General features: G+C 42.3%; 1 protein-coding gene across 9 annotated transcripts in view; it reads left to right on the forward strand.

The window, feature by feature from the left end:
* The window catches only part of tmem104 (transmembrane protein 104), a 166,223-nt gene that overhangs the window by 15,644 nt on the left and 136,189 nt on the right, over window positions 1–14,390 (forward strand). For 7 of the 9 annotated variants that reach the window (XM_073026709.1, XM_073026712.1, XM_073026713.1 and 4 more), the window contains one exon: window positions 761–882. In XM_073026709.1, the coding sequence (XP_072882810.1) occupies window positions 761–882 (122 nt within the window). Of the gene's footprint in view, window positions 1–760; window positions 883–13,550; window positions 13,643–14,390 lie in introns of those variants that run through there. The other 2 variants (XM_073026718.1, XM_073026717.1) reach the window with 2 other exon arrangements.

Here is a 14,390-nt window from a genome sequence, read left to right on the forward strand (position 1 = left end):
ATTTGGCTGTATTCATGAGTATTCATATTTGGCTGAATGACGATTAAACCTGAACAAATATGCAAAATGCAACACAGAAAGAGTGCCTGTGGTCACAATGAAGCCCAGATCCATGGAGCTGTGAGCAACAGTTTCTTAATTTACCTTCCATCAGAAGTTCCATTTTTGAAAATTGTAATCAGGTTTATTAACATGGAATGTCGTGAAATTTGTTGTTTTGCAGCAACAGTGCAGTCCATAAACAAAAGTATTATAAACAACAATAACAATATAAACAATATGGTCAAAAATAGAGCAAAATAGTGTTTATGGACCGTACAGAAATCTGACAGTGGAGCGTAAGAAGTTATTCCTAAAGCATTGAGTGTGCATCTTCAGATCCCTGTAACCCCTCCGTGACGGTAGTGATAAGAAGAGGGCATGTCCCAAGTGGCAAGGGTCCATCCAGGACAGAGACTAGTGTTTCCTGTTGAGCCCGTGCCTGCATGTCACTTTACCTGAACACATTCACTCTGACCCAAATGTCCTATTCCTGTTCCAGAGTTTTTCTGTCCAAGTGTCAAGATCATTTTTGGTTGTGGTTCAGTTGGAAGCTCTAAGCTTCGGCTTTTGATGATAAAAGTCCAACTCTAGCAGCTTGAGCAGCTGTTGAAAATCTTGTGCTCCAGTGGTGCTGATGGACTGCCACACTCTCAGCAGAAAATTGAAGAGGCAATAGGTGGGTGTCACTAACGAGATGTATTTTCTGCTTTGTTTTTAGGTGGGGCTCGTTTACATGTTTAATTTAATCGTTGGGACGGGAGCACTGACGATGCCGCAGGCCTTTGCAGTTTCCGGCTGGGCTGTGAGCCTTGTCCTCCTTACCTTCTTGGCATTTATGAGGTATTTATGCAGTAGTGGTACTGAAGATCGTCAGAGAGAACGTTGATCAGTTGTTATCTCCGCATGACTGTCTTGGCAATGATATATATAGGATGTGTCACAATAACTCAAGGCAGCATTTTCATTTCAGGAACAACACTGTCCAGATAGCAGCTTTTAAAACTTGCATGCTTTAGTTTATGTTCAATACCTTTCTTAGGTTTAAGTTGTATATGTTGTTCAAAATCAAAGTAAATTTATTATCAAAGTACAATTATGTCACAATACACAACCCTGAGATTCAATTTCTTGCAGGCATACTCAGTAAATCCCTAATAGAATAATAACCATAACAGAATCAATGAAAGATCACACTAACTTGGGCGTTCAAACAGCGTGTAAAAGACAACAATACAAAAAGAAAAAATGAAAATGGAACCATTTGAAATAAATAATAATAAGTAAACAATAAATATTGAGAACATGACATGAAGAGTCCTTGCAAGTGAGTACTCAGGTTGTTAGAACAGTTCAGTGATGGGGAGACTGAAATTATCCCTCCTGGTTCAAGAGCCTGATGGTTGACGGGTAGTAACTGTTCCTGAACTTGGTAGTGTGATTCCTGTGTATCTTCAGCAGCAGCAAGAAAAGAGCATATCCCGGGTGGTGGAGGTGCCTGATGATGGATGCTGCTTTCTTGCATCAGTGCTTCTTGTAGATTTGCTCAATGGTGGGGAGGGCTTTACCCATGATGGATGGGCCATACCCACTACTTTTTGTAGGATATTTTGTTCAAGGGCATTAGTGTTTCCATACCAGGCTGTGATGCAGCCAGTCAATATACTCTTCACCACACATCTATAGAAGTTTGTCAAAGTTTTAGGTGTCATGCCGAATCTTCACAAACTCCTAAGGAAGTAGAGCTGGTGCTTTCTTCATAATAGCACTGGGCCCAGGACAGGTCCTCTGAAATGATAACTGCAAAGAATTTGAAGTTGTTGACCCTATCCATATTTAATCCTCTGATGAGGACTAGCTCGTGGACTTCTGATGTCGTCCTCCTGAAGTCAATTATCATCTCTTTGGTCTTACTGACATTGAGTAAGAGGTTGTTGTTGTGGCACCACTCAGCCATATTTTCAATATCCCTCCTATATGCTGATTCATCACCACCTCTGATTCAGCCCACGACAGTCATCAGGAAACTGGCACTGAAGCTGTGCTTAACCTTTCAGTCATAAGTGTAAAGTGAGTAGAGCAGGGGACTAAGCTCACAGTCTTGTGATGCACCTGTGCTGATGGAGATAGTGGAGGAGATGTTGCTGCCAATCTGAACTGACTGGGGTCTGCAGGTGAGGAAATTGAAGATCCAATTGCACAAGGAGGTATTAACGGCCAAGGTCTTGAAGCTTATTGATTAGTTTTGAGGGGAATATGGTATTGAATGCCGAGCTGTAGTTGATAAAGAACATCCTGATGTATGAATCTTTGTTGTCCTGATGTTCCAGGATTGAGTGAAAAGCCAACGAGCTGGTATCTGTTGTGGACCTGTTACTCTACTCTAGTAGGCAGATTGGAGCTGGTCCAAGTCGCTTCTCAGGCAAGAGTTGATGTCTTTCATCACCAACCTCTCAAAAGCTTCATCACTGTCGATGTAAAGGACACTGGACAATAGTCATTGAGGCAGTCTATCATGTTTTTCTTGGGCACCGGTATAATTGAAGCCTACTTGAAGCAAATGGGTACCTCGGACTGCTGAAGCGAGAGGTTAAAGACATCAGTGACCAATCCAGTTGATCAATGTACAGGTCTTTAGTACTTGGCCAGGTACCCCAACTGGGCCAGATGCTTTTTGTGGGATCACCTTCCTGAAGGATGTGTTCACTTCAGCAACAGAGACTGAAATCACAGGATCATTGGGGTCTGTGGGAGTTTGTGATATTTCCTCCTATATAATGGCAGTCAAAGCAAGCATAGAAGGCATTGAGCTCAGCTGGAAGCGAAGCCCTGTTGTCAGTATGTCGCTTGATTTCACTTTGTAAGAGTGATAGCATTCAAGCCCTGCAACAACTATCAAGCATCTTTCATTGATTGAAGTTTAATCCGGAATTGACAATTCACCCATGAGCTGGCCTTCTCGTACGTGGACCTCTTGTAACTTTGGTCACCAGATTTGAATGTCTGATTTGGCCCTCAGCAGACTGCAGATCTCATGGTTCATCCAGGCCTTATGGTTGGGGAAGACTCTGATTTTGTGGGACGGGCTCGTCTATTATTGTGCTGTATTTCTCATTTCAAAATTTAGAAGCAGTAAAACTAAAACTTAAAGTTTTTAAATAAGAATTTTCATATTTATAGCAATGAATTAATTTCAATTTGGAAAATTAATGGTTTTCTATTGTTTAAGGGTGACTTAGTGACCATTTTATTAGGTACACTTGAACATCTCGTTAATACAAATATCTAATTGACCAATCACATGTCAGCACCTTATGCGTCAAAGCATGCTGTCATGGTCAAGAGGTTAAGTTGTTCAGACCAAACATCAGAAAAGGAAGAAATGTGATAAAAGTGACTTTGACTATGGAATTATTGGTACCAGATGGGGTGGTTTGAGTATCTCAGAAGCTGCTGATCTCCTGGGATTTCCATGCACAACAGTCTCTAGTGTTTACAGAGAAAAGCAAAAGACCATCTAGCGAGTGGAAGTTTTATGGATGAAAACACCTTGCAAATGAGAAAGGTCAGAGAAGAATGGCCATACCAGTTCAAGGTGACAGTAACTCAAATAATCACACGTTACAACAGTGGTGTGCAGAAGAGCAGCTCTGAAAGCACAACACTTTGAACCTTGAAGTGGGTGGGCTGCAGCAGCAGAAGACCACGGACATACACTCAGTTGCCATTTTATTAGTATAGCATCCTGCTTCACATTTTTTATGCTGTAGGTGTTTCATTTTAGCAGCTCTGTGAGAGCAACTGTTGTTTGGGTTATTGTTCATGATGAGGGATGCTGAGGAATGTGTGAAAACCAATTAGGAAGGATGGTCTTGGGGTTTTTTGTTGTTCAGCGAGAGATGGAGAAAAGATGTTGGGGAAACGGTTGTAGGATTCAACCTGGTGGGGGACTGTGATTCGATGGAGACAGGCACCGAGATGGGCTGAAGATCAGTGAGTATGAATTTTGGGAAGAGTTCAGCTCCAACTTGTGCACATTTGACTGTTTAATTATAATGGGCCCTTTTCGTTTTTCTGTCTTTTCTTTACTGACCCTTTAGTTATGATTCATAAATATAATTCCTTTAATCGTATGCAGAGTGCTGTTTGTTGTTTCTAGGCAATAAGTTGTAACGGTAGCAAATTACACAGCATCCACACAAACCGAGGTTTGGGGTGGGAGAGCTGTCTCAATCTCACGGGTTTGGCAGGATTGGTGTGTGTCTTCCCAGCCAAAGAAACCAGCAAGGTTTCATTAGATACAGGAGGTATTGAATAAATAGCGGCAGGAGTTGGCCATTCGGCCCTTCGAGCCAGCACTGCCACTCAATGTGATCATGGCTGATCATCCACAATCAGTACCCCGTTCCTGCCTTCTCCCCATATTCCTTGACTTCGTTATCTTTAAGAGCTCTATCTAACTCTTACTTGAAAGCATCCAGAGAATTGGCCTCCACTGCCTTCTGAGGCAGAGCATTCCATAGATCCACAACTCTCTGGGTGAAAAAGTTTTTCCTGAACTCCATTCTAAATGGCCTACCCCTTATTCTTAAACTGTGGCCTCTGGTTCTGAACTCCCCCAACATCGGGAACATATTTCCTGCTTCTAGCGTGTCTAATCCCTTAATAATCTTATATGTTTCAATCAGATCCCCTCTCATCCTTCTAAATTCCAGTGTATAGAAGCCCAGTCGCTCCAATCTTTCAACATATGACAGTCCCACCATCCCGGGAATCAACCTCATGAACCTACGCTGCACTCCCTCAATAGCAAGAATGTCCTTCCTCAGATTTGGAGACCAAAACTGCACACAATACTCCAAGTGTGGTCTCACCAGGGCCCTGTACAACTGCAGAAGGACCTCTTTACTCCTATAATCAACTCCCCTTGTTATGAAGGTCAACATGCCATTAGCTTTCTTCACTGCCTGCTGTACCTGCATGCTTACTTTCAGTGACTGATGAACAAGGACACCTAGACACCTCAGTAAGGCCTTTGACAAGGTTCCACACGGAAGGTTAGTTAGGAAGGTTCAATCGTTAGGTATTAATATTGAAGTAATAAAATGGATTCAACAGTGGCTGGATGGGAGATGCCAGAGAGTAGTGGTGGATAACTGTTTGTCAGGTTGGAGGCCGGTGACTAGTGGTGTGCCTCAGGGATCTGTACTGGGTCCAATGTTGTTTGTCATATACATTAATGATCTGGATGATGGGGTGGTAAATTGGATTAGTAAGTATGCAGATAAGGTAGGTGGAGTTGTGGATAATGAAGTAGGTTTTCAAAGCTTGCAGAGAGATTTAGCCCAGTTAGAAGAGTGGGCTGAACGATGGCAGATGGAGTTTAATGCTGATAAGTGTGAGGTGCTACATTTTGGTAGGACTAATCCAAATAGGACATACATGGTAAATGGTAGGGCATTGAGGAATGCAGTAGAACAGAGTGATCTAGGAATAATGGTGCATAGTTCCCTGAAGGTGGAATTTCATGTGGATAGGGTGGTGAAGAAAGCTTTTGGTATGCTGGCCTTTATAAATCAGAGCATTAAGTATAGGAGTTGGGATGTAATGTTAAAATTGTACAAGGCATTGATGAGGCCAAATTTGGAGTATTGTGTACAGTTCTGGTCACCGAATTATAGTAAAGATGTTAACAAAATAGAGAGAGTACAGAGGAGATGACCTAGAATGTTACCTGGGTTTCAGTACCTAAGTTACAGAGAACAGTTGAACAAGTTAGGTCTTTATTCTTTGGAGCGTAGAAGGTTGAGGGGGGACTTGATAGGGGTATTTAAAATTATGAGGGGGATAGATAGCGTTGACGTGGATAGGCTTTTTCCATTAAGAGTAGGGGAGATTCAAACAAGAGGACGTGAGTTGAGAGTTAGGGGACAAAAGTTTAGGGGTAACACGAGGGGGAACTTCTTTACTCAGAGAGTGGTAGCTGTGTGGAACGAGCTTCCAGTAGAATTGGTAGAGGCAGGTTCGATGTTGTCATTTAAAAAAAATTGTATAGGTATATGGACAGGAAAGGAATGGAGGGTTATGGGCTGAGTGTGGGTCAGTGGGACTAGGTGAGTGTAAGCGTTCAGCACGGACTAGAAGGGCTGAGATGGCCTGTTTCCATGCTGTAATTGTTATATGGTTATAGATCTCGTTGTACTTCCCCTTTTCCTAACTTGACACCATTCAGATAGTAATCTGCCTTCCTGTTCTTGCCACCAAAGTGGATAACCTCACATTTATCCACATTAAACTGCATCTGCCATGCATCTGCCAACCTGTCCAAGTCACCCTGCATTCTCCTAACATCCTCCTCATATTTCACATTGCCACCCAGCTTTGTGTCATCTGCAGTAAAGTGGCCACTGAGTGTAGTTACATTTAATATTTAAAATTATATCCTTAATGTTTGATTAACAGAATTTGTAATCTTTTAAGTTATTAACATGAGGTGCAAAAAATAGAAGGACGTTTGCTAGCTTCAAATTAAACTGACTGTACTGTTCAGAATTAAATGGGGAACTGGAAGTTATTTTATAATAAAAAGCTAAATATGATTTGAATAACTGGTACTTATTCCAGTCTCTAAGAGGCACTAATTACTGGAAGTTGTAACAATCTGATGTGATAAAAAAGAGGGTGATATGTGTCTGCACTTTTGAGAGAGAAGGGTAAAAGTAAAGTGATGGAGTCACCTTTTGTGCCTAGGGTAGAATAGAAACCATTTATACAGGAAAAGAGATGAGGGAAGAGCCATGTGTGCAGGTACATGAAATGAGCACAGGACACAATTTAACTACCTCCAGATAAACCAAGATGCAGAAAGAAGCTGAGGGAACCAGAGTTCCGGCAATGCAATCATGTCTTTTTCCAGTCAAACAAAAAAAAGCAGTGAATTTGGGTGCAATGCTGAGAAGTAAATCAAATGGATCAGCTTTTTGGGTTGTAGACCTATGATTAGTGGTGTGCTGCCTTGTCCTTTACTAATTGTATATTAATGATTTGGAAGAGAATGTAGTTTGCATGATTAGTAAATTTGTAGTTGACACCAACATTTGTGTGTAGTGGATGTTGAAGAAGGTTAGAAGAGGATCTAGATCAGCTGGGGAAATTGGGCCCAGGAATGGCAGATGGAATTTAACTTTGACAAATGTGAAGTTAAACCAGGTCAGGACATACACAGTGAATAGCTGGGTCCTGGGAGTGGTGCAGAACAGCAAGATCCTGGACTTCAAGTGCATAGTTTTCTGTATGTGATGACGAGGGTAGACAGAGTAGTGAAGAACACAACTAGTATCCTTGCCTTCACCTCCCGAAGCAGTGAGTATAAGAGTTGGGATGTCATGTTGGTTAGGTTGCATTTGCAGTAGTGTCTGTACGTCTAGTCGTCATGTGATTACACCTGAGAAAGTGTAGATGAAATATACAGGTGTTACCTAGACTGTCAGGCTTGAGTTATAAGGAGAGGTTGGACAGGCTGGGACATTTTTCCCTGGAGTGCAAGAGGCTGACGGTGACCTTATAATGCTAGAGGTATATAAAATTGTGAGGGGCATAGATAAGATGTATGGTCAAGATTTTCCCAGGGTAGGTGGGTTGAAAACTGGAGAGCCGGTGACCAGTGGTGTACCTCAGGGATCTGTTCTGGGACCCCTACTCTTCGTGATTTTTATAAATGACCTGGATGAGGGAGTGGTGGGATGGGTTAGTAAATTTGCTGATGACACAAAGGTTGGGAGTGTTGTGGATAGTGTGGAGGTTACAGCGGGACATTGATAGGATGCTAAACTGGGCTGAGAAGTGGCAGATGGAGTTCGACCCAGATAAGTGTGAGGTAGTTCATTTTGTTAGGTCAAATATAATGGCAGAATATAGCATTAATGGCAAGACTCTTGGCGGTGTGGAAGATCAGAGGGATCTTGGGGTCCAAGTCCATAGGACATTCAAAGTTGCTACACAGGTTGACTCTGTGGTTAAGAAGGCATACAGTGCATTGGCCTTCATCAATCGTGGGATTGAGTTTAAGAGCTGAGAGATAATGTTGCAGCTATATAGGACCCTGGTCAGACTCCACTTGGAGTTCTGTGCTCAATTCTGGTCGCCTCACTACAAGAAGGATGTGGAAACCATAGAACGGGTGCAGAGGAGATTTACAAGGTTGGGGAACATGCCTTATGAGAATAGGTTGAGTGAACTCGACCTTTTCTCCTTGGAGCGACGGAAGGTGAGAGGTGACCTGATAGAGGTGCACAAGATAATGAGAAGCATTGATCGTGTGGATAGTCAGAGGCTTTTTCCTAGGGGTGAAGTGGCTAGCACGAGAGGGCACAGTTTTAAGGTGCGTGGAAGTATGTACAGAGGAGATGTCAGGGGTAAGTTTTTTACGCAGAGAGTGGTGAGTGCGTGGAATGGGCTGCTGCTGGTGGCGATGGAGGCAGATACAAAAGGGTGTTTTAAGAGACTCCTGGATGAGTACATGGAGCTTAGAAAAATAGAGGGCTATGGGTAAGCCTAGGTAGTTCTAAGGTAAGGACAGGTTCAGCACAGCCGAAGGGCATGTATTGTGCTGTAGGTTTTCTGTTTCTAGCTCAGGTTTAAGATGAGGGGAGTAAGATTTAAAGGGAATCTAAGGGGTGGATTTTCCAAACAGAATGGTGGGTATAAGGAATAGCAGCTAGAGGAAGGTTAACCTCCTTGTGTTCAATACCATTTGCCAAGCTTTCATCCAGTCGCTCAATCTTTCTATATTCCTAGTGAGGGTGACAGTCTTCATTGCAACGTGCCCTTCCATCTTTTTTCATGTCACGAGTAAAAGGATGCCTTGCATTCTGCCCTCTCCTCCATGCCTTCACGTTAAGTTGCTGCTGAGGTTCCTGATGCAGGGGTTTAACCCGAACCATCCACAACTCCTTTCCATCATTAATCGGTTTCAGTGAGATTTTCCACCTCCTTCTTCCGAATTCCAGCGAGTACACTCCCAGAGGCATGAAACACTTCTCATATGACAAGCCTTTTAATGCTGGCTTAATTTTTGTGAATCTCCTTTGAACCCTGTCCAATGTCAGCACAAGCTTTCTTAGATGAGTGCCCAAAACAGTCACAATACTCCAAATGAGGTCTCACTAGTGCCTCATAAAGCCTCAGCACTACATCCTTGCTTTAATGTTCTAGTCCTCTAGAAATGAATACTATTCTGTGTCCACACCACCAAGTCAACCTGCCAGTTAACCTTTAGGGGATCCTGCACGAGGACTCCCAAGTTCCTTTGCACCTTGGAGTTTTGAATTTTCTCCCTGCTAGAAAATAGCCTGCTTTTATTCCTTCTACCAAACTGCATGACCATGCACATCCCTACACTATATTCCATCTGCCTCTCCTTTGCCCATTCTCCTAACCTGTCTACATCCTTCTCCAGCCTCCCTGCTTCTTCAACACTACCTGCACCTCCACCTACCTCTCTATCTTCAGCAAACTTGGCCACAAAGCCAACAATTTCATCATCCAAATTGTTAACAAACAACGTAAGAAGAATCAGTCTCAATACCAACACTGAACACCACTAGTCACTGGCGGCCAATAAGAAAAGGCTCCCTTTATTCCCACCCTTTGCCTCTTGCCAAACAGCAAATGCTCTATCCGTGCTCGTATTTTCCCTCTTATCTCGCTAAGCAGCCTCCTGTGGCACCTTGTCAAATGCCTTCTGAAAATCCAAGTACACCACATCCACCAATTCTCCTTTGTCTATCCTGCTTGTTATTTCCTCAAAGAATTCCAACAGATTTGTCAGGCAAGATTTTCCCTTAAGGAAACCATGCTGACTTTGGCACATTTTAACATGTGCCTCCAAGTACTCTGAAACCTTCATCCTTAACAATCGACTCCAACGTCTTCCTTATCACTGAGGTCAGGCTAACTGGCCTATAATTTCCTTTCTTCTGCCTCCCTCCCTTCTTGAAGAGTGGAGTGACATTTTCCAATCCTCCAGAACCATGCCAGAATCTAGTGACTCTTCAAAGATCATAACTGATGCCTCCACAGTCTCTTCAGCCACCTCTTTCAGAACCCTGGGGTGCAGTCCATTTGGTCCAGGTGATCTATCTACCTTCAGATGTTTCAACTTCCAAAGCACTTTCTCTCTAGTTTTAGCAACTGTACAATCTGCCCCCTGACACTTTTGAACTTCTGGCATATTGCTTTTGTCTTCCACTGTGAAAAACTATGCAAAATACCTTCAATTTGTCTGCTATTTCCTAGTCCACTATTACAATTTCTCCAGAATCATTTTCCAGTGGTCTGATATCTACTCTTGCCTCTCTTTTACTCTTTATATGTCTGAAATACTTTAGGTATCTTCTTTGATATTGTTGGCCAGCTTACGTTCATAATGACAGACACAATCTCAATGGCTCTTCAGAAGGGCTTAGACCACCTTGACAATACAAACACCTATGTCAGGATGCTGTTCATCGACTATAGCTCAGCGTTTAACACCATCGTTCCTACAATCCTGATTGAGAAGTTACAGAACCTGGGCCCCTGTTCCTCCCTCTGCAATTGGATCCTCGACTTCCTCACCGGAAGACGTTAGTCTGTGTGGATTGGTGATAATATTTCATCCTCGCTGACTATGAACACTGGTGCACCTCAGAGGTGTGTGCTTAGCCCACTGCTCTACTCTCCATATATCCATGACTGTGTGGCTAGGCATAGCTCAAGCTCCATCTATAAATTTGCTGATGATACAACCATTGTTGGCAGAATCTCAGATGGAGTACAGGAGTGAGATATACCAAATAGTGGAGTGGTGTTGCAGCAACAACCTGGCACTCAACGTCATTAAAAGGAAAGAGCTGATTGTGGACTTCAGGAAGGGTAAGACAAAGGAACACAAACCAATCCTCATCAGAAGTGGAGAGAGTTAGCAGTTTCAAGTTCCTGGGTGTGAAGATCTCTGAGGATCTAACCTGGTCCCAACATACTGATGCAGCTATAAAGAAGGCAAGACAGTGACTATACTTCATTAGGAGTTTGAACAGATTTGGTATGTCAACAAGAACACTCAAAAATTACTATAGATGTACCATGGAGAGCATTCTGACAGGCTGCATCATTGTCTGGTATGGGAGGACTACTGCACTGGACCAAAAGAAGCTACAAAGGGTCGTAAATTTAGTCAGCCCCATCTTGGGTACTAGCCTACAAAGTACCCAGGACATCTTTGAGGAGCGGTGTCTCAGAAAAGCAGAGGCCGTTATTAAGGACCCAGGGCATGCCCTTTTCTCACTGTTACCATCCCGGTGGGAAGTACAGAAGCCTGAAGGCACACACTCAGTGATTCAGGAACAGCTTCTTGCCCTCTGCCATCCGATTCCTGAATGGACATTGAACCCATGAACACTACCTCACTTTTAAAATATTATTTCTGTTTTACCACGATTTTTAATCTATTCCATATACATACACTGTAATTATTGTTTTTTCTTCTATATTATGTATCACATTGAACTGCTGCTGCTAAGTTAACAAATTTCACGACACATGCTGGTAATAATAAACCTGATTCTGATATTTCACCTTATTGCTCCTTTCTTTTAGTTGCCATCTGTTGGTTTTTAAAAGCTTCGTAATCTTCTAGCTTCCCACTAATTTTTGCTGTATTATATGCCCTCTCTTTTGCTTTTATGTTGGCTTTCATTCCCTTGTCAGCCATAGTTGTGTCCTTATGCCTTTAGTATACTACTACTACTTTGGGATATATCTAAACCTGCACCTTCTGAATTCCTCCCAGAAACTACAATCGGCGTCATCCCTGCTGGTGTTCTCTTCCTACCAACTTTGGCCAGCTCCTCTACAATTCCCTTTACTCCACTGTGATACTGATACATCTGACTTCTGCTTCTCCCTCTCAAATTGCTGGGTGGTTTCTATCATATTGTGATCACTGTCTCCTAAGGGTTCCTTTACCTTAAGCACCTGAATCAAATTGGGTTCATTACACGACACCCAATCCAGAATAGCTGGTCCCTAGTTGGCACAACCACAAGTTGCTCTAAAAGCCATCTTGTAGGCATTCCACAAATTCTATCTCTTGGGATCCAAAATCTGCACCAATCTGACTTTCCCAATCTAGCTGCATATCGAAATCCCCCATGACTATTGTAATGACATGCCTTTTCTATCTCCCGCTGTAATTTGTAGTTTACATTCAGGTTACTGTTGAGAGGCCTGTATATAACTCCCATCAGGGTCTTTTTACCCTTGCAGTTCCTTAACTCTACCCATGATTCTACCTCTTGTGATCCTATGTCACCTCTTTCTAACGATTTGATTTCAGTTTTTACCAACAGAGCCACGCTACCCACTCTGCCTACCTGCCTGTCCTTTCCATACAATGTGTATCCTTGGACGTTAAGCTCCCAACTATAATCTTCTTTCAGCCGCAACTCATTGATGCTCAAAATGTCATACCTGCTTATCACTAACAGCACTACGAGATCATTAACTTATTTCATATACTGTGTGCATTCAGATATAATGCCATCAGTCCTGTATTCATCATCCTTTTTGATTCTGTCCCCTTTTCTACACTGTAGCTCATTCCACTGACTGTAAATTTGCCCTATCTGCCTGTTCTTCCTGACAGCTTCACTACACACTGCCTCTGCCTGTATACCAACTATACAAATTGGTCAATGGTAGTCTCCTATTTAAATATATTTTTAAAAAGAAAAGTAGCAAGAGATGAATAAAGGATAATGCAGAAATAGAGGGGAAATTAACTGAAATAAGCTAATAGCTGTGTATGACATGAGACGAAAATAAACCAGGAAAAGTTTAAAAAAATAAATCATAAAGAGGCACCCCTTGGTGTAACTGTGTAACTGCAGTCCACACCTCTAATATCTCTGACACTGATAGGAGATTTGTTGAGCAGCTTGTTGCAGCTCCAACCTGTTGCGTCCCAGGAGTAAATTAAATAATATGCCAATCAACTTTGAGATGGTTCTGTCTGGTTGCCCTTGCTGTAGTTCTCTGACTGCTGCACCCTCCTGTTCAGCATCAGCCGTGAATAACCATGTTATGTAGATCAGTAACAGGTACTGATCCAAAAGTTGATGCATTCTGTATCTTTTTCCCCTCGTCCTTCCCTCTGTCAGTACCCTAACTAGTCCAAGGGAACCCTAGATGCCTTGTTGGTCAGTAATTTAATTTCAGAGATAAACTATGTGGAGGCTATGCCTAATTTGCATAAAACAAAACTGAACTGTAATAATCCTCTGAAGAAGATTTATTTTCCATTTAAATTGCATCTTGTTTACAATTCTGTTTGTTCAAGATGTGTTTTTTACAGATGCAGAAATGGGTATATGCCAGCAGATGGCAGCATAGTGTGTGTTATCTGTTTGTTTGGCTGCAGCCTTTGTTTAACCATTTCAATGTTTTCTACATTTTAAGCTCAGCAACAGGTTGCAAGTTGCATGCTGTTTCTGTTCCCAAAGAAATTAGTTCATGCTCATAACATTTGGAATCGAATGGAAACACTTCACCAACTGATGTTTATGTAAGTTGATGTACTGTGCAGTTTACCTGACTGAAATGAATAGAGTGGGAATTGCTATGGAAAATAATTAGGTCTTCAAACACAGCCAAGTACAACTGATCCTCTCATTATAGAGCCAACATGTGGCTGCTTCAAATTCTATAGTGAGCCTTTGTCTATATGTTGTGTATTGATTATTTCTTATTTTAAGTGTCAGATGTTGATGGGACCATTAAATATTATACTGCACTTGGATTGTTTTTGTTATTATGTGACTGCCATCTGCTTCCTAGAACAATCCTAATTCAACATTATCACCTTGTACTTCTCTTCAATTATCTTAACTTCAGCCAATCAGGGAGTCAAAGTTATTTCAGGTTCCAAGTCTCTGCCATTTTTCTCCTCTTATGATCATTTTGAATTGCTGGTCTTGCGGTGTTGACCAGTGCCATCTGAACCCCAGCGTGGCCACACTGGTCGTCTAGCCTGCCCAAACTCTGCAGGCAGCTTCTCCACACTGAGCTGTGGAGTTGTCATTCATTGCTTCAAGAGCACCAGTGGAGTGCAGGGGTTCACAGCAGGTTGCTGGCGCCGCAGGATCTCTGTTGGTAATTGGTTTGTTCTACTGTGATACAGTGGAAACACCAAAGTGGAAAATCCTGCAAAAGATGGTGGATTCACTCAGCACATCACGGGTAAAGCCCTCCTAACCATTAGGCGCATCTACATGAAACGTTGCCATAGCAAAGCAGCACCCATCATTCAGAGA

This window comes from Hemitrygon akajei, chromosome 22, assembly GCF_048418815.1.
Source record: "Hemitrygon akajei chromosome 22, sHemAka1.3, whole genome shotgun sequence".
In the NCBI taxonomy this organism is placed as follows: domain Eukaryota; kingdom Metazoa; phylum Chordata; class Chondrichthyes; order Myliobatiformes; family Dasyatidae; genus Hemitrygon; species Hemitrygon akajei.